Source organism: Hippocampus zosterae, chromosome 16 (assembly GCF_025434085.1).
Source record: "Hippocampus zosterae strain Florida chromosome 16, ASM2543408v3, whole genome shotgun sequence".
Taxonomy (NCBI): domain Eukaryota; kingdom Metazoa; phylum Chordata; class Actinopteri; order Syngnathiformes; family Syngnathidae; genus Hippocampus; species Hippocampus zosterae.
In genome coordinates this window covers 11,419,014-11,445,363 of record NC_067466.1, presented here as the reverse complement: position 1 = coordinate 11,445,363, position 26,350 = coordinate 11,419,014, and the positions used below count along the sequence as shown (strand labels likewise).

The following is a 26,350-nucleotide window of genomic DNA, read 5'->3' as shown; positions in this document are numbered from 1 at the left end:
TTGCACAAATGCAATCGATGTTATACGGTGTACCCTATAACAGAAGAACATATATGGAATTATTAGATGCCTAAACACAACTGAATTTTGCATTTTGGCCAAATTTACTTCAGAAGAATGTTATTTGTACACTGGTCCCCGTTTCAGTGTGTGTGTTTATCCCATAATTTTTCAGCCAGCAAAGTCAACAACCATTTTCACTGAAGCAATTATTTATTTCCATAAACATAAAGAAGTCCCTCTTCAAAATGATCGGCATAATCCACCTCATTTGGGTTGTGACAGGTGCATCTATTGTATTTGGCAGAGAGGATTCAAAGTCTATCAAAAGAAGGTCCTATTCTCTACATACTTCATCCTTTATTCCATCCGCGTCTGGAATGCTGCTTTTCCTCCTTTTTGTTTTGTGAACCAAGCAATATGCACCCATGTGTGCACATTAACAGTTCATAAGAGCCAACAATGACAAATAACCACGATCTGAAATTCAAGCTGCTATCTGAAGTTTCTTTTATGAGTTTGTCTTCTGTAAGAGTCGAAGATTATATGTTAAAAATCAATACACACATCAAAATAAATATTCCGATTGCAGTATAACATACAATGTGATTCTTGTTTTCCGGCTGGTGTTTTGGCCCCTTGGTACAAGTTACCTTTTTTTCTGGAATGTGCTGTGACCTAACTTAAAAAAAAATGATGCACTGAGCAGAGCTGAACATTATATCATCATGTTTGGTGAATTTAATGTCAAATGTTATTCTGTCCTTTTGTACGGAAAGCCCCGATGGAAATGATGCAACATATTGATGGCTGAATAGTCTCTAAACTTTTAGCATCTAGTGCAAAAAACACCCTCTATACCCGAGACCAGACATGTAATGAGTTTGTGCAGCGTTACTCTAAATGGAGGTTACACACCGGTAAAGCTGTTTTATGACATCACTCCCTCCCTCAAGCAGCCACGCGTTTTAGACCTCAAACAGGACATCTTTGAATGATTATGCCAAGTCTATTTAAAAATGGTGCGCACCTCTTTTCACAATCTCAACGGGTGTGCATTGTTGAAAACCAAACAAAGCGTTCCAGCACCAATCTAGCCCATCTTCTTCTGTCGATCCAGAAACTTTTGTCTTCTGTCAGGAGGAATCTCATCCAACCCGATGCCGTGATTTCTTCCCCTGGGAGAGGAAACGCAGACGGACACAAGATCAAGATTGCAAAAATGTATCGGACAACCAACTAATGTGTATTTTGTAAGTCGGCATCAGAATATTTTTGTTCATCTATTTTAAGCTTGAAAGGATATTATGGTAACAGAAACTGAGGCAAATAGGAACCAGGGATAGAATAAATGTCTTTGAAGGTCTTCACATCCAAAATGACGGCGACGTACTTACCCTTGGAGGTCTGGTGGAATAGGCAGGGGTTTCTTGAAGTCTTCCTTTCCCACTAACCAGTACGTGTTCTCAACACCTTTTCCCTATTGAACAAAAGATCACCGAGTTCAACGAGGTGCGTGCGTTTGTCGTTTTTGGAAGCGTTCGGTTCGTTTCCACCCCAGTTTACCTTCAATTCCGTCATTCCTCTAACTTGAATTTTGTATCCAAGCTTCAAGCTGTTCAGGATGTCTACTGTGGTCTGGTTGACATGTATTCTGTAAGCTGCACGATGCACACAAACCCACGGTTAACATTCGCGTCGGCACAAAACTTGAAATCCATTTGGTAAAAACAACGATTCCGCTTGATAGCTGAGATTCAACCACTTGGAGGCACTAGACTGCAGATGTATCGCTTGGCTGAGTTTCTTGACGTTTCTTACTTTTGAGAGGGTTTTTCATTCTAGACTTGCACAATAGTGCCTTGAGTTAATGTCTGGTGTGAATTGGCGCTATAAAAATGAAAGACTTCCATATGTGTGAAAGGTTTGTCGCTGTTTGCGGGCCTCTCAATCAAAGGTAGCTTACCTGCGACAGCTAAGTGCTGTAGAAAACGGTTAGAAAATTCATTTTTGAATGGACCTTTTAGGATCAAAACTAAAATGCAAATTTTTTAAGACAAATTCAGGTAGAACATCTTTCTTGTGAAAGGTACAGTCAACCCCCCGCCACTCAAATGATACCAAAACCTTTCAGATTCATCTTAAAATATTACCATTGAGAATAAATGGCTTTTTAATATTTAGAATTAGAAAAAAAAATAGACAGGAATTGCACATTCGCAAATGCAGCGATGACTCTCCGTAATCTCCACTCACTACCCAGGCTAAACTGGGCTCCTCCCCGACGTAATGTGAAATTGCAGGTGTATCACTTCAACGTAATTTCTTGACAGCGGTTTATCATTTCAGGGCTTTGGCCCCATCTTGTGACCCTTTAGAGCATTACAGAAAGTTTGTAAAAAAATTGTAAATAGGACTTTACTGTCCCTTTATAGTTTAAGGACTTTATGATGGAGTCATTGAGACAGATTCAGTCAAATTCTACAGGAAAACATTTTTCTTTAACTCAGTACAGATCGGAGGTCGATCTCCATCTTGGGACGGATCGCGCTCCACCTGAAACGTTCCGCCCATAAGCCGGTTCTGCACCCAGCATGATGTTAAATGTCACGGGATGATCTGTGCATGGGGCATTTCAGGTTCGTCTCCTTGGAAATGCCTTTTGTCCTTATTTTTGGAACATGCACCAGGCCATCAGGGCATAGCATCTTATTTACAGGAAAACTTTGAATTGACCTCTAATTCTGTTTATAGTCTTAAGAGATTAGAAAGGACTCGTCACTTAAAGCCCCGTTTAGCCTCAAGCAGCATGCACACACCTGTCCTCGGCCACGTTAGTCTTAGCGGGAAGAAAAAAAAACGCCTCCCGCACACAAAAACTTCCCGTCCTTCTAGAAAGTATGTGAATTCATACTCACGCAAACCGGTGGACTCCATTCGAGATGCTGTGTTGACTGTGTCTCCAAAGAGGCAGTAGCGAGGCATCGTGAGGCCCACGACTCCTGCTACGACTGGGCCTGAAAGGGCAGGCACCAAGCTTGTTAGATTAAAAAAAAAAAACTTGAAATGAAGCTGCATGTTCCGTTTCTCAGACTTGAAATGTCCTTTGTTTTCATCTTCGTCAATAAATAGCATACATGAGCTTTCGGGTTTCATTTTAAATGGATTAATTTCGGTATTGCTCTTTGTCCGTACAGAAGAAAGGTCAAGCAGTCGTTTGAGAATTGTAGTTTGGTTGCTTTTATTACACACTATTTGGTGTTTTTTTGTCATTTTTATTTATTTTATTAATATTGCACTCAAATCATTCTTCTTATATAAAATAAGAATAATTTAAAAAAATACTAAAAGGAATAAAAACGACACTAAAATGAGCCATTTTAGCAAAAGTACAATAATAATAATAATAATAATAATACATTTTATTTATAAGCGCCTTTCAAGACACCTAAATGAATAAATCGGCTGCGCTGAAAAGAAATTAAAACTGATTTGAAAACCAGCACAACCCTGGGACATACACACACGCAATAATGGCAAAAAGGTGGGTTCCTGTGTGTGTGTTGTGTGTGTGTGTGAGAGTTTACAGTGTTCGTTCAATACCAGTTCCACTTTCCAATTCATTTCCGATCAATATATGCTTCTTGAAAAATGAAAGCTTGACTCTTATGACTGGACGAGTTGCGGTGACTTGTGGTGGATGCTTTGTGTTAATTGGATGACAGCAGTCTAAGTGGATCGTGCCTCACTAGTCCAGGAATAAGTTCCAGACGGGGATCAAGGAGGTAAAAAAACCTCCTTTCCTTAGCAGCTTGTGTTACCGCATGCGTACCGATCTGCAACAAATGAACCTTTCATTGATTGCATTTTATTTCGCCATGCTTGTGCCACACTACAGGCAATAGTTTAGTGGCATATGTACGTGCGTGATTAAGTTTTGAAGTGTTACTGGATGTGGGAAGGATTTAGAGTGACTTCTTTCTGAAAGATTTAACGCGGTTGGACACAAGAGGAATAAATAAGCACTTGTCATGGCCTGTTTTAAGACCATCACTTATTTGTGAACATTTTCTCTAAGTTCTCGCCACGATTGCTAGGTTACATATTTATTCCCGTCACTTTTCATGCCACGGCTTACCGGAGTGCAAGCCGATCCGGATTCTAACTTTTAACTCAGGCATGTGTCTCATCTTGAAGGTGCCGATGCAGTGGAGGATGTCAAGCGACATGTTGGCCATCTCAGCGGCATGACGGTTGCCATTCCTATTGGGGACTCCCGAGGCCACCATGTAAGCATCTCCAATCGTTTCCACCTAAAGATCGGCAAGTTGAAAGCCAATAAACAGCTTTTCATGTGATACCTACCGCCCGCGGCACTCACCTTGTACACGTCATGCAGCCCGATGATGGCGTCGAATAGCGTGTAGAGGTCGTTCAGCAGGTCGACCACCTCGATGGGTTCGCTGAGAGCCGAGATGGTGGTAAAGCCCACGATGTCGCTGAAGTAGAGCGTGACCTCGCTGAAGTGCTCAGGTTTGACTGGCTTGCCTGTCTTCAGCGCCTGGGCCACAGACCTGCGGAGGGGGGACAAAACAAATTCCTATGACTACCAAACAGAGCATGGGGAACTCGGGCAGCTGAGTATTTAGACGCGGCGATGGATTATCAATATTTATGCTCGGCGGGCATGTTTATCAACTCTATCATTTTGAATTGATTGTACATTCCAAAATATGAAACGTTATCATGAGACACACTCCATTACCATTGAGTCACGTTCCCGACATCGCAGCTGTGGCCAATATCGGCTTGTTTACAGGACGAATACTAGCTTAGCACAGCTAGCGCTGCTATTTTGTGCCATCAAATCATGCACTCCCTGTGCCCATTTATCATGAGTATGGACTTTCATAAACGCACGCCGTTATTAAGGACCACGTTTGAGAATCGTTAACTGTTACGACCACGATACGTGATGGCAACTGGGGAAATGTGGGACTTGGGGAGGTGCGCTGTCATGGTTTGGACTACCTAGCGAGTACTATCACAGGGGGGAGGGCCAGGCGAGTACTATCACATGGGATACACACGACACAACAGGATAAGGTTGGAGTAAACACTCCCGAATTCCCACTGCCTTAGCGCAACTCGAATAAATACCGGAAATGAATGAAGCAAAACTGAATGATTAGTGGACACGAATGAACTGGACAGATGATGGCAAGCAATTAATGTGGCAGCACTAATTGAGAGGCAGTGGCACCTAAAACGCACGAAGGATTGGGGCTGGCACCGCAAACACCCCCCCGCTTTACAGATTAATTACACGTGTAATAAGGGCACCAGTCAAAATTTGGACATTTTACTTAGAGACGGGGCGGCCCGGTAGTCCAGTGGTTAGCACGTCGGCTTCACAGTGCAGAGGTACCGGGTTCGATTCCAGCTCCGGCCTCCCTGTGTGGAGTTTCATGTTCTCCCCGGGCCTGCGTGGGTTTTCTCCGGGTGCTCCGGTTTCCGCCCACATTCCAAAAACATGCGTGGCAGGCTGATTGAACACTCTAAATTGTCCCTAGGTGTGAGTGTGAGTGCGAATGGTTGTTCGTCTCTGTGTGCCCTGCGATTGGCTGGCAACCGATTCAGGGTGTACCCCGCCTACTGCCCGGAGACAGCTGGGATAGGCTCCAGCAACCCCCGCGACCCGAGTGAGGATCAAGCGGTTAGGAAGATGAATGAATGAATACTTAGAGACGTTTGTCTTAGAGCAGAACAAACTGTGGATCCGTCTCAACCGGTGGCTGAAACCTCATGTAAAATCATGTCATGTAAAATCCGTTTTGCGCACGCATTTGTACTGTAGAATAGAATTAAAAACAACAAAAAAGAAAATATCTTCAAAACTTGATATGCTAGAAAAATGAGTTATGATGTCGATAATACGTTTAAGGACACACATTTATTGTTGACCGGTGTTATTATTGAACATTCACTCGTTATCACAACTTCTCACTCACGATTCATTTCTAAGCCGAACTGATTGGGCCGAGTTTCCCTAAAGTCTGACTCCAAGTGCTTAAATGTCTCTCTAAAAAAAGATGATTGAAAAGGGCTTCTCCCACACGTTGGCGGAACTCACTTGGGCAACATCTGAGCCACCAGTTGGTCTGTCTTTTGTCTCTCCACCTCCAACTCTTCCGTCCTCTCGCGGATCAGATCCTCCAAGTTAGAGGAGTACTGCTCCAACATGCGTAACATTGAATCGATGATATTGGTCTTCTTGCCTTTGGTGACGCTTTTAAACTGTTCACGCAAAACGGAGACAGGAGTGACATCACGGCCGGCTATGGTGACCACCCTCTCCACCCGATGTGCATTTTGTGTCTTTTCACCTGTTTAAAAATATCGTGAAATGTGGGCCTCCTGTCAGGTTCTTCGCTCCAGGCCTGCTTGATGATCTGGATGACGTCCAGGGGGGCCTCGTCCACCGACAGGGTGGGCCGACACAAAGGAGGGGGTTCCTTGACCTGACTGATAATCTCTGCCAAAACACACAGACAACGATGCCTTAAACAATAACATCGAGACGCACACGCAGATTGAATGTCTTGCTTTTATCGTGTGCGCTGACTATTATTGTTATAGCGCTGCAAACAAGGTATTGTTTGGGGTTTTCGGCCACGGTTGTTATGCTTATTTCCCTCCCCTAATTGATGCGAGATAATGACGACAAGATTAAAAAAATTAAAAAGACAAACATTGTGGTCTGCGGATCTTGAGTGCCGTGTCACTCACCCTTGGCTGGCATGTCCAGCATACAAAAAGGGGCGGAGCGGGAAATCACTTCCTGCGCAACGATGGAAAAACTGTAGACGTCCGCCAGAAACGTCCCCCTTTTCCTCAGAGAAAGATTGCGGAGCAACTCGGGGGCGGTCCAGAACAGATCTTTTGGTTGAAGTCAAAGCCATGAAGATGAAGCAAAGTGGACAAAAGTGATGTATTGAATCGAGAAAAAGGAAATCGAGGACCTGATATAAACTCACCATCTGGCTTTTCTTCCTCCATGTTGATACTTTGGGCACTGAGAAGCTCATTGAAGCCGTAATCGGTCACTTTCAATACAAAGCGCCCGTCCACCACACAATTTCGCGATTTAAGGCGTCCATGTATGATTCCTCGATTGTGCAGGTACTTCATTCCCTGTTGAGACATGTCGAGCGAATCGTACAACACCCTTGGCAAAGAGCACTACAAAAGCACGAGTGTGTCTTTTTGTTTCTCCCGTACCCTGATAAGATCCATCAGCAGGGACGACTTGAACATCCAGTCCAGACGTACGTCCTCGTTGCTAAGCAGGTCCTCCAAACTGCCCCTGGAGCAGTGCTCCGTCACCACTCCAAAAATGCCAGAGTCGTAGAAGAGTCCCAGGAACAGATTGAGATTCTCGTGCCTCATGTCTCTGAGCTGCAAAAAAAATAATAAATCGGTGACGTAATGCAAAGCGTGGCACAACTTTCTTCCTTAAAACACTGACCTTGATGAAGACTGACTCGGTGCTGCTATTGATCCCAGATACAGCTCCGGGTGGGCCTTTCTTCAACCAAACCCAATCGCCCTGATGAGATTAACAAGGAACAACACAGACTGAAAATAAAAATAATCGTGGACAAAATCGCAGTTCCGAAAAGAACTCATGTGCCCAACTCACCTCAAAAACAGCAACGTTGGAGCTGTCCGGTGTGGAAGCCAAATAACTGCGACCGGACACCGAGTGGTGAGGCGTCTTCATGTCCAGCGCACTTTTCATGATGCTTTCATCGGTCAGCTTCTGCTTTCAGCATCATAGCAAAAGAGCAAATTGTGTTTATTACATCAACAAAAGTAGCGGTGCATCTAAAACCGTACACCGAGGAGAAAATGCCTGAGAAGATTTTGGAAGAAAAGAAAAGTATAGCACGAGTCTCAAAAGTCGCTACGTATGCTCTTTTAGAATTGAACGGCTTAGGCTTTGCAGTTTTTCTCTTCATGCCCAAATGGTCCAATGTCGATGGCCTCACGTCTGTCTTAACCCTACAATGCCATTTGTATCATATTTGATACATGCATTTTCATTATGTAACTCATTCTTTATATTACATGAAATCATCTGTATCAAATTTGATACTGCAGGTTTAAAATGTGATTTTTTTTCTCTCCAAATTTTCATTTACATAATGTTTATAAATGGAATGTGAACAATAGCGGGCGGCCCGGTAGTCCAGTGGTTAGCACGTCGGCTTCACAGTGCAGAGGTACCGGGTTCGATTCCAGCTCCGGCCTCCCTGTGTGGAGTTTGCATGTTCTCCCCGGGCCTACGTGGGTTTTCTCCGGGTGCTCCGGTTTCCTCCCACATTCCAAAAATATGCATGGCAGGCTGATTGAACACTCTAAATTGTCCCTAAGTGTGAGTGTGAGCGTGGATGGTTGTTCGTCTATGTGTGCCCTGCGATTGGCTGGCAACCGATTCAGGGTGTCCCCCGCCTACTGCCCGGAGACGGCTGGGATGGGCTCCAGCACCCCCCGCGACCCTAGTGAGGATCAAGCGGTACGGAAGATGAATGAATGAATGAAAAATAGCTAAAACAGCATGATATGGCAAAAATATTTTTGTGGATTTTGATATAAGGTTTAATGAACATCTCGGTTCCCAAAAATCAGATTTTTCTGGCTATTCCTTGACGGGTTAGGCATTAAAGGTTTTTTTAACAAGATCTGAAACAATGTATTAAAAAAAAGATGTATTGTGACTTACTAAAATCATTTTAAATTTAGAATCGGCCACCGTCCCTCCAAAGAAAACGACACAAAAAGCCCCTTGTCACGGCACAGTTTGGGGCAGTCGGCTTTCCACTTCAAAACTGAACCGATTTAAATTGAAAAAAATAAAATAAAAACCCAGCCCAATTAGGACTGACAAAAGAATCGAGACAACACTGTGAGCACTGACCCTTTTGCTGATTTGCGTATTAATGAAGACCAGGTCATCCAGAGTCAGGACCACTTTGGCGGATCCACCCCCGTCTCCAAAGGTGAAGCCCACTCTGCCGCTCCTCCTGGAACGAAAAGAACTACGAATGAAATTTTACCGCCGCACAATCATTAGATTGGTGAGAATTTCCCACTGTACCTACTTGAAATGAACAAAGACGTTTACAGCACCGGCAACCACCATAGCGAGGAGAAGGAAAAGGAAGACGGTGATAGAATCCATTCCTGTTGGAAGGACAAAGGGGGTTGACGATGCTGGAATGCGAGTTTCTTCCGCCGGCCCCGCGGCATCACTCACCTCCGCTGCAGGCAAAGTAAGGGCTAAACCAACAACTGGAGTCCGTGTACGGGGTGCTGCCAGCAAAATGGATTGATCTCCCCAGATATTTCAACCCTCCGATCCTGCCGTCCGTGTGCGCGGCCTCCAGCGCGTGAGTGGAGTACAGAGAGTTTCCCATCCCGCTGTAGTCCAGCACCACATAGCGAGCCTGCATGCCTTCGCCGTCCCGACCGGCCCTCAAGCGCTGATTGAAGCCCTCGAATTCAAAGCCGCCCTGACTGCCACCGAGGACCTCGCCGGTCACCCATCTGCCGCTATGGGCGCGAGCCTGCTCCGTCGCCATCGCAATGTAGTACATCATGTTGTAGATGGAGCCGAAGAACGGAGAAACCTAGAAAGGGAAGACGGATGGCGATCATGTGGTCACTTCCCTTGAAAGTCGCGCACGATCCGAGCAGATGTTCTCACGTGCTCCGCCGCGGCGCCGGTGCGGATTTCGTATCTGTCCTGAGCGTCTTTGAAGGCCTGATAAAAATTGCGTTCTCCCGAGTCCATGGTGATGGTGAGAACTCCGTCGTAGGCTTTCCTCAGCTTGGTGTCGTTGCCGAGGGCGTAGTAGAAAGCGTCTTTGTACGGAAGTGAGTAGAGCAGCGTGTCGTAGGGGATGAAAACGTAGCCGCGGTCGATCATTCGCATCGCCAGAGCGGCTAGCAAAAGGTCGTACTGGGATCGTCCGCCGATCAGGACAGAAGGCATGCACATAATGATCACTGTGAAGAGGAAAGGGATTCATTAGCAACTTATAAGTTGTTTTGCAAAGCAACGCGGCTCACCTCGAACCCGATCCGTTTCCCGGATTTTTGTCAAAGCCTTCCTCGGCCCGTCCTTGCCCTCCTCCATGGTCACCACGGGCTTGACAGGCAGGCCCAAAGCCCTCAGAGATGAAGCCAGCTCATATCCGGTGGCCTCCCAGATGTCACTCTCCTCCGAGATGATGGCCACATGGGCCCAGCGGAAGTAGCGCAGCACCGCGAAAAGGACGCGCGAAGACAACGGCTGTGGGCGCAGGAAAGTGGGATACATCCCTCCTTCGTCCATGTTTGGCTTCAGGCAACTCCAGGAGAGTATTCCGACATCCCAGTCCTTGGCGTACAGAGCGGCGGAAGAGCAGTACGCCGGGTTGGCCGGTCCCAGGAACGCCGCGCCGTATCCTTCGAGCTCGGCGAAGCGAGCTATGGCACGGGATGACTTGCAGTCCTCGTTGATCAGCGTATAGTCGTACCAATAGCCTTTGTTAAGGTGGGGGTCCTTGTTGATGCGTGCGGTGGCCAGGCGGGCCGCCGTGTCCGGCAGGGATTTGGAGTAAAAGGGGTCACAAGTCCAGGGTCCTACCAGGGCTACCTTGAATGTTGTTGCCCAGGCTTGGCAAGGTAGGCTTGACATGAGGAGGAAGGGCATTAGGAGCCATCTTGCCCAACGGCTCTTCAAACGCCGCACTGGGAAACATGGCAACTGTGGTTTTAACGACGGCGATGATGATGATGCGAACGAGGAAAGAGAGAGACTATGAGCTACATCGCTGTTTGTCCACATGTGTCTTTTCCTTCTCGGGTTGAATGAGTCGTGCTGCCATCGAGGGTGGTAGGAGAGGTTGTGCAGGAAGCGAGGGTCTCTGCGACTTGCCATTCCTTCGCGCGGCTTTTACGGCGTCCTCCCGGAGAGATGGCGAGCGTGGCTAACGGTGTGCGACAGCGGGCGGTGGGAGGCCGGCACTCGGCAGCCTTTGAGTCCTAAGATGGACAGATGTCGACAAAACTCCGAGCCATCACTGCCTCCGGGCAACGGGAACAAGATGCGGAGAGAGTTAAACATGGACATGTGTTATTACAAAGATGAAGAAATTCAACTCTGCGTTACCACAGTTCGCACGACCAGCCAATTCAATCAGGGAAAATTGGCATCTCCATTTTTTTCTTGGGTACTTTACATTTAGCCATTTGTTGTTCACGTGCCTCATACGAACTGCCCCTTGAACCTGTGAAAATTGGCATTTTCCAGCCCCGCCCACTAGGCCAGCTGTGGGCAAAGTACGGCAGCAAATATGTGGTGGTTTTCTTTTGAGAGTTTTGCTTCTATTTTATGCGCACAAATTTAGACGCTAGGAACAAGCGAGATCGCAAGCAAGATGTGCGACTTGTGTTCAGTGTTGCCAGCATAGTCTTAGACTTTTCCAACCCCCCCCCCCCCCCCCCCCCCCCCCAAGAGACGAGCAATAATGACAACAATTGTTAGTGGTCACAATATTCTGATTTCCTGCACGATGGTAGGAAGAGAGTTAAGAAGATTTGGCAAAATTAATTGCCCGCCCTTGCACGAGGTTGTTTGATTGGCAAATGGGCTGACGGGCTTGACGGGAACAGTCGAGAAGTCCGACAGACACATCAGCGACGAGGACGACATGTGTGGGGACTGTAGTGAAGCAAGAGAAAATCAGTTCAAGATTTGATCAAAGATGTGTTTGCGAGCGGCCCGGTAGTCCAGTGGTTAGCACGTCGACTTCACAGTGCAGAGGCACCTGGTTCAATTCCAGCTCCGGCCTCCCTGTGTGGAGTTTGCATGTTCTCCCCGGGCCTGCGTGGGTTTTCTCTGGGTACTCTGGTTTCCTCCCACATTCCAAAAACATGCATTGCAGGCTGATTATTTACTCTAAATTGTCCCTAGGTGTGAGTGGGGGCGTGGAAGGTTGTTCGTCTCTGTGTGCCCTGCGATTGGCTGGCAACCGATTCAGGGTGTCCCCCGCCTACTGCCCGAAGACAGCTGGGATAGGCTCCAGCACCCCCGCGACCCTAGTGAGGATAAAGCGGTTCGGAAAATGGATGGATGGATGGATGTGTTTGCGATTCAGCCCTGAGGTGGAAATGACCTCCTACAGAGAGCAATTCCACAAGGGGGTGCCAACTCCCCATATAAACATCTTTGACTGACAGGTCATGCCTTCACACATTACAAAACTATTTCATCTAGCATTTTTCGGTGAGGCTGCACGTTATGCGCGTTCCAGAAATAGCTACTGATGACATCATTTTAAGTGAGCAATTACTCATCCCTACTCTGTATTAAATATACACCGTAATGCTTTTACTTGGATACTATCTATCCCAAATGTGGAGTCGCCGCCGAGTTTGTGATCGATTTATTCATTCAGATTGAGGCAGAGAGTTGTGGGCAGTTGTTGAAGGTTTTGGCTACATTGGCTGAACTTTGCCCCGAACGGAAAACGATTTCAAACTAACATCCACCTCCCTGCGCAAGGGCGTACTGTCCCTGAAGTGATGTTCCTGATTCCGAATTACTTGCACTGTATGTGCTTAGCAAGCCTATTAGCGCTGCTGCGGCTATGCGGGTAAATCTGGCCTTAACGTCCATTTGGGATCGCATCACCTTTCCCATCCAAAGAATCAGTCAATCAATAAAAGACAAAAAACGAATGGGGATGATGTACAGGGCTAATAGGTTCATAGAAGCAATAGTAAAAAAAAAATTGACCTTGTTCTTAAGAGGATTTGGTCTTTCCAGTCATAGTGATAATGACATTGTTAAACTGGATAGTTCAATCGAATTGAAAACGTCTTACCTGGATTGGTTCGCTATGTAGAGGATCCATGTCAATGTCGCATGCCATCCAAATTCCAGAGTGGTTCCAAGTGTCGCGAAAAATGTCATCAGTCATCCAAGAGGAAAAAAAAAAAAGATACTCAACCTTCCTTCAGATTTAAGTTCCTATTTTAAAATGCGGTCACAATTCCATATCGAAGTTTAACGAATCTGCCGTCCCTTGTTGCTTCCCTGCCGGGGACCGGGGACGACTCCCCAAACCTCAGGTGATGCATGAGAACAAGAGCAAGTTAAAAAAAATGAATTCGTATTTTAAAAATTGAGGAGGGGGGGGGCGTGGGTAGACTGCTCGGACAATGTAACAGGTAAAGGAAAATGGAAAGGACCGGGGAGGACATTCAAGCTGTGACTTCTCAGCCTCCTTTAGCTTTTAATCCATACTAGTGTGGGGGAGAGTGAGGGTGGGGGAGGGCCCAAGGAGATGAGGTGAAAGTTGGGATGTCTACTCCTAATTCTGCTGTGGTGCTTCTCACCAGGTGACAGTAGCTGGAAATGACCCCCCCCCCCTCTCCGGTCCCCTCTGTTCTTTTAAGTGTAAACCAACCCCCTTAAATCAGCGTTTGAGTACATTTAACCTGGCTCCATTGTGGACCTTCACATCTCTGGCTCACCTCCATGCACACGCGATGATGTGTTTGTCCTGACTCGCACACCGATAGCTGCCTCGCTGCAGTAATCAGATTAGTCGAGCGGAGGCTGTGCTAAACTCATCTTGCCGCCTTCAAGCCTCTTAGTGACATGGCTAACGGCACTGATGGCGAGCCTCCCCGAGTCAAGTCGGCCACGCTCGACAAAAGAAGCAGCTTGTGTCAAAGATGAGGAGGCGGCAATGGCAACGTTCAAGCGCCGCTGAATTTAACATCACCTCTTAACTTTGGCAGAAATGGATGCCCTTCAGCGTATCGTATCCCGGACGTTTCCTGCACGTTGTCAATTTTTATAAGAACATCCCTCCGGGAATTCTTTTTTATTCTCTCTGAGGAAGCTTCTCGCCACCCGGAATTAATCAAACCCTGTAAGGAGGAGCCAACGAGTGGCTGAGACATTTGCCTCCTTATCGACCTCACTTAGTTGCTCAAGTCAATTAACACAGGCACCATGAAGGTAGCACCACACATGTCTTTCCAGAAATCACAGCATCATAAAATTCCCGTGGGTGTTCTTGAATCATCTGAAGACAAGGGAAATTGAGAATTTATCAGAAGATAAAAGCAAAAAGGCATAATCTGTTCAACTTGTACCCACACTCACAAAATGAGCGGTGAAATCAGTGTAGCATTTCTGTTGAACACAGGTCACAGGTTGTCACCACATGAAAGTAAAAGTAAAATTGTGCGTTTTCTTGTAATGTGTTTCAACTTCCATGCTTGCTTCTGTTTGTCATTTGAATTGGGACGAACCATAACTACAAACTTTTAATCATGTAAGTGTCATGAACATGAGGGGGTCTTCCCCATCATCTAATGTCCTGTCGAAATGCAGGGGTAACTGTGGCTCCCTCTAGTGGCTCACGGGATACCAGTTCAGCCCTTCTCTGGGAAACGTTTTTTTTTCAGCATTCCAGCCAATAAAATAAACACTCTACCTTAACATCCAAAAAAAGTGGAGCAAATCCGCACCTATCAAAAATGACAAATTTGTCATGTCTAAGGGTAAATTCCTTTTTTTTTTTAGCATTATCAGAACAAGGTTAACGTGCCAATGTAAAAACTTTCCAAAACCCCCCAAATCGACTTTTCTGGACGCTAGACTAAACATCTAAGCTTACTCAGTCAGGGACTTTCTCAACTTGTGGAAGACGCAACTTTTTGGGGCACCTATCACATTTAATCAGGAGCATTGTTAGCTTATCAATGTACGGATGTTGCTTCATTATGAATGGGGAGGACTGTCTCTGCTGATGTGAACTTTTGCAGATTGTGTTTCTATCACACACATTCACAACATTGCCCTGGAAACCTATTTTACAACACAGTGTATTGGATTTAAGGATAGAGATTGACTCAGTGCAGTATAATCTTCGTAATTTTGGTCAGAACTGCCAGCCAGTGTCGTGTAGTCTGCTTGTCTGATAAGCGGTATGCAAAAAGGAAGGATGTACGTATTGTAAATGGGGTAAACGAAACGTCTTCTTCAATCTGCTGTGATTAGATTGCCAGCGTGCCTTTTACTGGACGTGGGGCTCATCGGCTCAATTTGATGATGTCATTGTGATGTCGGCCCGGTTATCTCATACATGGACTTTTTCACAACAAATGTTCTACATGGCGATTACAAATTGCATCGCGGGAAGGAGGGACTGTTCTCAACATTGTCCGCTTGACAGCTTGTCAACAATGTAGATTGGCCAGACCCATTTAATGTGTTTTATTTGTATCTTATTTAGTTAAGATGTTCATATTTGCCTATACAGTATATTATATGAACCTATGCATCCATTAAAATTTTTCTTGTGCACCCCCCTCTCCTCCGATGTGTTTTCTTGAATGTTAAAATACATGACACACATGATAAGAGGCGGAGCAACAAGGGAGGAGCACAGGTTATTGTGTAACATAAATACATGTGATTTGCTCTTATGTAGACTTATAGTTGGACCACCTTGTGTCACGCTGCAAAAATGTCTTTGACTGATGCCCTGGTCATTATTGGTGGATTCACATTAGTTTTCTACTCCATGAAAGCGGCCAGGAAGTGTTACTGCGGATTCAGAGAGTTTATTTTATCGAAATTTTGGCAAGTGGATTTGAGGACTTATGGGCAATGGGCAGGTAAAGTTCAAAATTTGATTTCAATTTTGTTTATAGAATTGATTGAAACCTTTGGTTGATGAGTTCACCGAAAGTTGTACATTATAGTGGGTGATATGTAGTCTCACTATTTGTCTTTCTTGTCTTGTAAGGTAAGAGAAATACAGAATTAGACAAGGCAGTAGTTCCTGTCATGAAAATCCTCACCAGAAAGGACAATAAAGTTTTTCCGGCGATAAAGAAATCCTAAAACATCTCTCTTAATTTCTCCTGCAGTTGTCACAGGTGCCACATCTGGTATTGGAAAAGCATACGCCATGGAGGTGAGGCTTTGAAATATCCTGCTGAAATCTTGGTGGAAAAAAAATGGTTTGTATTTAATTTAATTGTGTGTGCATATGTTTTCTGTTTTTGCCTTCAGCTCGCTCAGAGAGGCCTGGATATTGTTTTAGTCAGCAGATGTGATGAGAAGCTTCGACAGGTGGCCAAAGAGATTGGTTAGCAAAATAACAGCCGACATCACTGAATTGTGTATTCAGGTCATCCTTCAAATCCTAATTATTATTCTCACAACAAATTGTTTTGTCTCTGTCAGAGGGTCAGTACGGTCGAAAGACTCACACCATACGAGTGGACTTCACGCACGGCCCTAATATCTACCCTTTAATAGCCAAGTGTCTCCAAGGTCTCGAAATTGGAATTCTGGGTGAGTGGAATTTGGATGACATGATCTGTAAAAATTCAATGATTCACATGAAACTTGAGTGGGTAAAATAAAGTCTTGCAGTCAGATAGCGTTAGCAGAGCATTAGCATTACCTGAGAGAAGTGGTTCTTAACGACCATGGACCGGTTATTAACCGGAAAAAACGACCACGTATACTAAGACATTTTTCGGCAAAAAAACCCCGACCATGTTATAGTAAGGCGTTTTTAGCCCAAAAAAGTGAACATTTATAGAGTAAGGCGTTTTTAGCCGAAACTGCCCCCCTGCCCCCAACCATATATAGTAAGGCATTTTTAGCCAAAAATTTTAGCCCCAAAAACGACCATGTATAGTCTGGGATTTTTAGCCGGGAAAAAAGACCATGTACGTACAATAAGGTGTTTTTAGCCGAGAAAAAAACGACAATGTATAGTAAGGCGTTTTTTAGCCGAAATTTTTAGCCCCAAAAACGACCATGTATACTAAGCTGTTTTTACCTGAAAATACCATTTATACGTTTTTAGCCAAAAAAAAAAGACAATGTATAGTTAGGTATTATAGCCGAATAAAACGACCATGTATAGTAAGGTGTTTTTGGCCCCCCCAAAAAACGACCATGTATAGTCAGGCGTTTTTAGCCGAAAAAACCGACCATGTATAGCAAGGCGTTTTTGGCCGAAAAAAACCCGACCATGTATAGTAAGGCGTTTTTAGCCCCCCAAAAAATGACCACGTATAGCAAGGCATTTTTGGCCGAAAAAAAACGACCATATACAGCAAGGCGTTTTTTTCCGAAAAAAAATGACCATGTATCGAAAGGCGTTTTTAGCCCCAAAAAGTGACCATGCATAGTAAAGTGTTTTTAGCCGAAAAAAAAAGACTATGTATAGTAAGGTGTTTTTCACTGGAAAAAAAATGACCATGTATCGAAAGGCGTTTTTAGCCCCAAAAAGTGACCATGTATAGCAAGGCGTTTTTGGCCGAAAAAAAAGACCATGTATAGTCAGGCGTTTTTAGCCGAAAAAAACGACCATGTATAGTAAGGCGATTTTAACCCAAAAAAATGACCATGTATAGCAAGGCGTTTTTGGCCGAATAAAATTACCGTGATATAGTAAGGCTTTTTTAGCCGAAAAAAACAACCATGTATAGTAAGGCGTTTTTCACCAAAAAAAAACGACCACGTTTAGTAAGGCGTTTTAACCCCCCAAAAAAGGCCATGTATAGCAAGGCGTTTTTGGCCGAAAAAAACGACCATGTATAGTCTGGCTTTTTTTAGCCGAAAAAAAATGACCATGTATCGAAAGGCGTTTTTAGCTGAAAAAAATGACCATGTATAGTAAGGCGTTTTGGCCGAAAAAAATGACCATGATATAGTAAGGCTTTTTTAGCCGAAAAAAACAACTATGTATAGTAAGGCGTTTTTCACCGAAAAAAACCGACCATATATATACTATGGCGTTTTTAGTTGAAAAAAACCGACCATATATATACTATGGCGTTTTTAGTTGAAAAAAACGACCATGTATAGTAAGGCGTTTTTAGCCCAAAAAAACGATCATGTACAGCAGGGCGTTTTTGGCCGAAAAAAACCTCGACCATGTACGGTATAGTAAGGCGTTTTTAGCCGAAAAAACGACCATGTATAGTAAGGCATTTTTACTCGAAAAAAAACGACCATGTATTATAGTAAGGCATTTTTAGCCCAAAAAAACAATCATGTACAGTAAGGCGTTTTGGGCCGAAAAAAACGACCATGTATAGTAAGGCGTTTTGGGACGAAAAAACGACCATGTATATAGTAAGGCGTTTTTAGCCGAGAAAAACGACCATGTATAGTCAGGCGTTTTTAGATTAAAAAAAACGACCATGTATTGTAAGCTGTTTTTGGACGAAAAAAAACGACCATGGTATAGTTAGGCGTTTTTAGACGAACAAAACGATATATAGTAAGGAATTTTTAGCCGTGAAAAATACTACAATGTATAGCAAGGCTTTTTTAGCCCAAAAAATGACCATGTATAGTAAGGTGTATTTAGCCGAAAAAAAACTACCATGTATCACAAGGGGATTTTGGCCGAAAAAAACGACCATTTAAAGTAAGGCTTTTTTAGACGAAAAAAACGACCATGTATAGTAAGATGTTTTTAGCCGAAAAAAACAACCATGTATTGGAAGGCGTTTTTGGACGAAAAAAACGACAGAGTATATTAAGGCGTTTTTAGCCCAAAAAACGAGATAGTACAGTAAGGCGTTTTTAAGCCGAAAAAAAAACGACATAGTATAGTAAGGCTTTTTTAAGCCGAAAAACGCCCCGACATAGTATAGTAAGGCGTTTTTAGCCCGAAAAAAATGACCATTTATAGTAAGGCGTTTTTAGGCTGAAAAAAAACGACATGGTATAGTAAGGCATTTTTAGCCCGAAAAAAACGACATAGTATAGTAAGGCGTTTTTAGGCCGAAAAAAAACAACATAGTATAGTAAGGCGTTTTTAAGCCGAAAAAAACGACACAGTATATTAAGGCGTTTTTAGCCCCAAAAAAAACACATAGTATAGTAAGGCTTTTTTAAGCCGAAAAACCCCCCCGACATAGTATAGTAAGGCGTTTTTAGGCCGAAAAAAGCGACATAGTATAGTAAGGCGTTTTTAAGCCGAAAAAAACGACATAGTATTGTAAGGGTTTTTAGGCCGAAAAAACCCCCGACATAGTAAGGCGTTTTTAGCCCGAAAAACCGACATAGTATAGTAAGGCGTTTTTAGCCCAAAAAAACGACATAGTAAGGCGTTTTTAGGCCGAAAAAAACCCACATAGTATGGTAAGGCGTTTTTAGCCCAAAAAAAACGACATAGTATAGTAAGGCGTTTTTAGCCCGAAAAAACGACATAGTAAGGCGTTTTTAGGCCGAAAAAACCCCACATAGTATAGTAAGGCGTTTTTAGGCCGAAAAAAACGACATAGTATTGTAAGGGGTTTTTAGGCCGAAAAAAATGACATAGTATAGTAAGGCTTTTTTAAGCCGAAAAAAACCCCGACATAGTTTGGTAAGGCGTTTTTAGCCCGAAAAAAATGACATAGTATAGTAAGGCGTTTTTAGCCCAAAAAAAACGACATAGTATATATAGTAAGGCGTTTTAGCCCAAAAAAAACGACATAGTATAGTAAGGCGTTTTTAGCCCGAAAAAAATGACATAGTGTAAGGCGTTTTTAGGCTGAAAAAAACGACATTGTAGTAAGGCGTTTTTAGGCCGAAAAACCCCCCGACATAGCATAGTAAGGCTTTTTTAGCCCCCAAAAAACGACATAGTATAGTAAGGCGTTTTTAAGCCGAAAAAAACGACATGGTATAGTAAGGTGTTTTTAGCCCCCCAAAAAACGACATAATATAGTAAGGCGTTTTTAGCCCGAAAAAAACGACATGGTATAGTAAGGTGTTTTTAGCCCCAAAAAAACGACATAATATAGTAAGGCGTTTTTAGCCCGTTAAAAATGACAAAGTATAGTAAGGCGTTTTTAGCCCGAAAAAAACGACATAGTATAGTAAGGCTATTTTAGCCCCCAAAAAACGACATAGTATAGTAAGGTGTTTTTAGCCCCCCAAAAACTACATAGTATAGTAAGGCGTTTTTAGCCCGAAAAAACGACATAGTATAGTAAGGCGTTTTTAGCCCAAAAAAACGACATAGTATAGTAAGGCGTTTTTAAGCCGAAAAAACGACAGCTTTTTTAAGCCGAAACCCCCCCCCCCCCGACATAGTATAGTAAGGTGTTTTTAGGCCAAAAAAAACGACATAGTATAGTAAGGCGTTTTTAGCCCGAAAAAAATGACATAGTATATACTAAGGCGTTTTTAGGCCGAAAAAAACGACAGACGTGTTTTTAGGCCGAAAAAAAAACAACATAATATATATAGTAAAAACGAGTCGTTTTTTTCTTGGCTAAAAATGCCTTACTATGTCGTTTTTTTCGGCCTATAACGCCTTACTATACATGGTCTTTTTTGGGGGGGCTAAAATCGCCTTACTGTACATGATCGTTTTTTTTGGCTAAAAATGCCTTACTATACATGGTCGGTTTTTTTTCGGCTAAAAACACCTTACTATACATGGTCATTTTTTTCAGCCAAAAACGCCTTACTATACATGGTCATTTTTTTTCAGCCAAAAACGCCTTACTATACATGGTCTTTTTTGGTGGGCTAAAAATGCCTTACTATACATGGTCGTTTTTTTCGGCTAAAAAAGCCTTATTATACATGGTCGTTTTTGGGGGGCTAAAATCGCCTCACTGTACATGTTTGGTTTTTTCTGGGTAAAAATGCCTTACTTTACATGGTCGTTTTTTTCGGCTTAAAAACGACTTACGATACATGGTCGTTTTTTTCGTACAAAAACACCTTACTATACATGGTCATTTTTTTCAGCCAAAAACGCCTTACTATACATGGTCGTTTTTTTTCGGCTAAAAACACCGCACTATACATGGTCATTTTTTTCAGCCAAAAACGCCTTACTATACATGGTCATTTTTTTCAGCCAAAAACACCTTACTGTACATGGTCTTTTTTGGGGGGCTAAAAATGCCTTACTATACATGGTCGTTTTTTGGGGGCTAAAATCGCCTTACTATACATGGTCTTTTTTTTTGGCCAAAAACGCCTTACTATACATGGTCTTTTTTTGGGGGCTAAAAATGCCTTACTATACATGGTCGGTTTTTTTGGGCTAAAAACACCGTACTATACATGGTCATTTTTTTCAGCCAAAAACGCCTTACTATACATGGTCATTTTTTTCAGCCAAAAACACCTTACTGTACATGGTCTTTTTTGGGGGGCTAAAAATGCCTTACTATACATGGTCTTTTTTTGGGGGGCTAAAATCGCCTTACTGTACATGATCGTTTTTTTTGGCTAAAAATGCCTTACTATACATGGTCGGTTTTTTTCGGCTAAAAACACCTTACTATACATGGTCATTTTTTTCAGCCAAAAACGCCTTACTATACATGGTCATTTTTTTCAGCCAAAAACACCTTACTGTAGATGGTCTTTTTTGGGGGGCTAAAAATGCCTTACTATACATGGTCGTTTTTTGGGGGCTAAAATCGCCTTACTATACATGGTCTTTTTTTTTTTGGCCAAAAACGCCTTACTATACATGGTCTTTTTTGGGGGGCTAAAAATGCCTTACTATACATGGTCGTTTTTTTCGGCTAAAAAAGCATTATTATACATGGTCGTTTTTTTGGTGCTAAAATCGCCTTACTATACATGGTCGTTTTTTTCGGCTAAAAACACTACTATACATGGTCTTTTTTGGGGGGCTAAAAATGCCTTACTATACATAGTCGTTTTTTTTTCGGCTTAAAAAGCCTTATTATACATGGTCGTTTTTTCGGGGCTAAAATTGCCTTACTGTACATGATCGTTTTTTTCGGGTAAAAATGCCTTACTATACATGGTCGATTTTTTCACGGCCAAAAACGCCTTAATATCCATGGTCATTTTTTTCAGCCAAAAATGCCTTACTATACATGGTCTTTTTTTGGGGGATAAAAATGCCTTACTATACACGGTCGTTTTTTTCGGCTAAAAAAGCCTTATTATACATGGTCCGTTTTTTTGGGGCTAAAATCGCCTTACTGTACATGATCGTTTTTTTGGGCTAAAAATGCCTTACTATACATGGTCATTTTTTTCAGCCAAAAACGCCTTATTATACATGGTCGTTTTTTTCAGCTAAAAAAGCCTTATCATACATGGTCGTTTTTTTGGGGCTAAAATCGCCTTACTATACATGGTCGTTTTTTTCACGGCCAAAAACGCCTTACAATACATGGTCGTTTATTTGGGATTAAATACGCCTTAATATACATGGTCGTTTTTTTCGGCTAAAAACACCTTACTATACATGGTCATTGTATTTCAGCCAAAAACGCCTTACTATAAAGGGTCGTTTTTTTTCACGGTCAAAAACGCCTTACTATCCATGGTCATTTTTTTCAGCCAAAAATGCCTTACTATACATGCTCGTTTTTTTCGTCCAAAAACGCCTTAATATACATGCTCGTTTTTTTCGGCTAAAAAAGCCTTACTATACATGGTCGTTTTTTTGGGGCTAAAATCTTCTTACTGTACATGGTCTTTTTCGGCTAAAAACGCCTTACTATATATATATATATACGTTTTTTTCAGCCAAAAACGCCTTACTATAAATGGTCATTTTTTTTCAGCCAAAAACGCCTTATTATACATGGTCGTTTTTTTGGGGCTAAAAATGCCTTACAACACATGGTTGTTTTTTGGCGGGGGGGCTAAAAACGCTTAAAAAAAAGCTTCATATGCAAACAATGGCCAAGATGTGGATTCGAACCAGCATCTTCTCACTGTTAAGTTGTTATCCTAACCAGTGGACCACGGTAGCGCAGCTATACCAAGTTCATCAGGAAGAGCCCAAAAAGGCCTTTCGGTAACTGGTCGCTCAAAAACAAATTGAGAAGCAAACACTGCAGATGTTGACCGAGACCTGGACTCGAACCGGTATCTTCCCACTGTTAAATTGATGACCTAACCAATGGACCACGGTGGCACCGATACACTGAGATCATCAGGAACAACACAACAAAGCTTTTACATGACTGGTTGTTCAAAAAAAGCTTCGTATGCAAACAACGGCCGAGACCTGGATTTGAACCTGTGTCTTCCCACTGTGTAACTGACACCCTAACCAGTGGACCACGACAGCACAGCTACAACAAATTAATCAGTATCAACCCAAAAAGGCTTTTACGGACCTGGTCACTCCAAAAAAGCTTGATAAGCAAACTCCGCAGTTGATGGCCGAGACCTGGATTTGAACACTGCATCTCTGCGCTAGTAAACCAACACAGTAACTGGTCGACCACACTGGCACTGTTTTACTGAGCTTGTATAAGTAACAAACCAAAAAGGTCTTCGAAAACTTGGTCTGTCAAAAAAGCTTTCCATGCAAGCTTCGCAGAGGAAGGCCAAGACATGGATTGAGCTCAAAACGCCTTTTTTTCCCGGCCAAAAACGCCTTACTATACATAGTCGTTTTAATCGGCTAAAAACGCCTTACTATACATGGTCGTTTTTTTCGGCCTAAAAACGCCTTACTATACATGGTCGTTTTTTTGGGGGCTAAAATCGCCTTACTGTACATGATTGTTTTTTTTGGCTAAAAATGCCTTACTATACATGGTCGTTTTTTTCGGCTTAAAAACGCCTTACTATACATGGTCATTTTTTTCAGCCAAAAATGCCTTACTATACATGGTCGGTTTTTTCGTCCAAAAACGCCTTACTATACATGGACTTTTTATTGGGCTAAAATCGCCTTACTGTACATGAACATTTTTTTCGTGTAAAAACGCCTTACTATACATGGTCGTTTTTTTGGTGCTAAAATCGCCTTACTATACATGGTCATTTATTTGGGATTAAAAACGCCTTAATACACATGGTCGTTTTTATCGGCTAAAAACGCCTTGCTATACATGGTCATTTTTTTCAGCCAAAAACGGCTTATTATACATGGTCGTTTTTTTCAGCCAAAAACACCTTACTATACATGGTCGTTTTTTTGGGGCTAAAAATGCCTTATAATACATGGTTGTTTTTTGGGGGCTAAAATCGCCTTACTGTACATGATCGTTTTTTTTTGGCTAAAAATGCCTTACTATATATGGTAATTTTTCTTCACAATTTTGACTCTTGGTAGTTTTTTAGTAGACAATGATAATTACTAAATACAGTATTGTTGTTAATATCTGTTCCACAGTGAACAATGTGGCGATGTCCTACTCTGACGATTTCGCCTCATTCCTCGAAATTGCAGATGCTGAACAGGTAGGTATCTTTATTAATGCGTTTCAATTATTTGGTCATACATCTCTTAGTTGTTGACTCAGTTTCTCTCCCCCATCTGTTTGTTGTCTCCAGAAAATCACGGAGGTTCTCGACTGTAATGCCCTCTCTGTTGCTCAAGTAAGACCACGCGAAGATTAAACAAGCCATGTTGGGTTTATCTGCACTTTATAATAGGTTTTACAGTTGTTTTTGTTTTGCTTTTTTCCTCCCATCTCTTCTCCTCAGACGACAAGATTAGTTTTGCCCGGCATGCTTGAACGGTATACTTATGATGGTGTCGCACATTGAGGAGAATTTCCTGCCGGATTACTAATCTTTTCATGGTTGCCTTGCTGCAGGAAAACAGGATTGATCATTAATATCTCCTCACAAGTGGGAATCCATCCGCAGCCTCTGCTGGCCCTTTACTCCGCCACCAAGGTACGATGCATTGTAGGGCTAGTCTGGCATCAACTTTCACTTTTGTGTGTTTGTTTCGCTCTTTCAAACTCATCTATGATTTTCTCTTCAATTTTTTTTTCTTTTTTGGCAGGCGTTTGTGATGTATTTCTCTCAGTGTCTGCATGCTGAGTACAAGGCAGAAGGGATTACAGTCCAGGTGAGCCCAGTGATATTCAGTTCTCAAAAAAAATAATCATAATCTTGCAGATGGGATTCACTTGCATAACAACGCTCTCTCGGCTTCCTAAACTTAACTAAACTAAACTTATCATCATAAGAGAAAAAAATGAGATCATTTCACTCAGAAATGGGTTTGTAGTGAAAGAAAAACAAGCATGCAGACATAACTCATCAAAATTGTGTTCTGTCATGGCATTGAACCATCAAGGCTGATGATTGCGTGTTTATAATAATTGATGCCACAAGATGATCCCAAAGCACAACTTTTGTGAAAAGGAAGCTCCTCATCATCAACATATTTGCTTACTTGACATCACAATGTCACAGGAGAGTGGCATGCCACTGCATTACTTATGTCCCAAAGGAGCTCTTCAACTGATCTCAACAAAGTTCCTTTGTTCTAAGATGCCAAGTTAATGAAAGCAAAACACTACTTTGGTCTGAAAGATGCTCAGCCCACTTCAACAATATGCCGGCAAAAGAAATACTCCTTGCCTCACAACAACATAGTTCTTTGGCACCGAGATGCCACAAGAACGCCAGAGCAGTGCTTGAGAACTACTATATTTAGCGCCTGATTGGAGCACTTGAGCTTCTTTAAGACCAAACGACAAAAGGCAAACTCGTCTCATTTCCACAGTGCGTTGTGCCCTTCCTGGTTTCCACCAACATGAACAAAATGAAAAGCGGCGGCCACGTGAAGAGCGCTGCAGCTTTCGCCCGAGAAGCCTTGAACACAGTGGGTTACACCAGCTACACCAGCGGCTGTCTGTTGCACGCGCTGCAGGTCAGCATCACCGTCATCATCATCATCACTAACACACAATGACCTCTGCAGCAACATTCTTTTTTTTGCGTTTCAGAGCTTTGCTATTGGCTTACTCATCCCAGACTGTCTGCGTATGTCCTCGTTCCTTGTGGCAAAGCTACATGACATGGCACACCGGAGAAAAATTCAAAAAGGACTGCGCAAGGGGGTTCATACGGATTCATAAAGGAACAAACAATGCACTCCTGCCTGCACTTTACAATGGATGGACGCTAAAATAGTTTTTTGTAGGGTCACTGACAAGCGAGTGTAATCAACATTTTATATATTCGAAATTCAAATCAGCTTTTTCAGATGATATTCCATCTCACATAAAAGTGGAGATGCATGTTCTTTTTTGGAAGGCAACATATTTATAACATTTGGATATTTGAAGAGTTGTCACAATTATTCTCGATATCGACAGATACTGTACGGTGACGATATTTTATTACACTTAAGCTTTCAGGAAGTTACAAAGATTACGATACACAGACGATGGCCACAGCATCAACTCATGAGATCCACTTTACGAACTGTCTCAAAAAGTCCATCTTATCAAAATGAAATCTCAGTCTTGATAGACAATGTTCATTGTC

General features: G+C 42.8%; 2 protein-coding genes across 2 annotated transcripts; one reads left to right on the top strand and one right to left on the bottom strand.

Moving 5' to 3' along the window:
* Nucleotides 1-194: 194 nt before the first annotated feature.
* Nucleotides 195-13,430, bottom strand: gucy2d (guanylate cyclase 2D, retinal). Its single transcript, XM_052046956.1, has 19 exons — nt 12,936-13,430; nt 10,135-11,129; nt 9,770-10,071; nt 9,320-9,692; nt 9,165-9,246; nt 8,981-9,086; nt 7,703-7,822; nt 7,529-7,609; nt 7,282-7,458; nt 7,038-7,194; nt 6,790-6,939; nt 6,387-6,535; nt 6,134-6,297; nt 4,382-4,574; nt 4,139-4,313; nt 2,919-3,017; nt 1,567-1,661; nt 1,398-1,480; nt 195-1,178 (listed from the first exon to the last, which is right to left on the bottom strand). The coding sequence occupies exons 2-19, from the start codon at nt 10,985-10,987 to the stop codon at nt 1,094-1,096; spliced, it is 3,444 nt and encodes a 1,147-aa protein (XP_051902916.1). The 5' UTR covers nt 10,988-11,129; nt 12,936-13,430; the 3' UTR covers nt 195-1,093.
* Nucleotides 13,431-15,573: 2,143 nt separating this feature from the next.
* hsd20b2 (hydroxysteroid (20-beta) dehydrogenase 2) lies at nt 15,574-26,251 on the top strand. Its single transcript, XM_052047003.1, has 11 exons — nt 15,574-15,747; nt 16,003-16,049; nt 16,148-16,223; nt 16,322-16,432; nt 24,234-24,301; nt 24,395-24,439; nt 24,548-24,582; nt 24,661-24,742; nt 24,855-24,920; nt 25,584-25,730; nt 25,807-26,251. The coding sequence occupies exons 1-11, from the start codon at nt 15,597-15,599 to the stop codon at nt 25,936-25,938; spliced, it is 960 nt and encodes a 319-aa protein (XP_051902963.1). The 5' UTR covers nt 15,574-15,596; the 3' UTR covers nt 25,939-26,251.
* Nucleotides 26,252-26,350: the final 99 nt, after the last annotated feature.

What these genes read in the sequence shown, in the direction of transcription:
- gucy2d (XM_052046956.1), bottom strand. Translation starts at nt 10,987, where the DNA reads ATGGCAAGTCGCAGAGACCCTCGCTTCCTGCACAACCTCTCCTACCAC. An exon ending in TTACTTTGCCTGCAGCGGAG is followed by an intron (nt 9,247 to 9,319) that starts GTGAGTGATGCC and finishes TCCTTCCAACAG; the next exon opens with GAATGGATTCTATCACCGTC. An exon ending in GTGGCTCAGATGTTGCCCAA is followed by an intron (nt 4,575 to 6,133) that starts GTGAGTTCCGCC and finishes CCCCCTCCGCAG; the next exon opens with GTCTGTGGCCCAGGCGCTGA.
- hsd20b2 (XM_052047003.1), top strand. Translation starts at nt 15,597, where the DNA reads ATGTCTTTGACTGATGCCCTGGTCATTATTGGTGGATTCACATTAGTT. An exon ending in GAAAAGCATACGCCATGGAG is followed by an intron (nt 16,050 to 16,147) that starts GTGAGGCTTTGA and finishes TTTTGCCTTCAG; the next exon opens with CTCGCTCAGAGAGGCCTGGA. An exon ending in AAATTGCAGATGCTGAACAG is followed by an intron (nt 24,302 to 24,394) that starts GTAGGTATCTTT and finishes TGTTGTCTCCAG; the next exon opens with AAAATCACGGAGGTTCTCGA.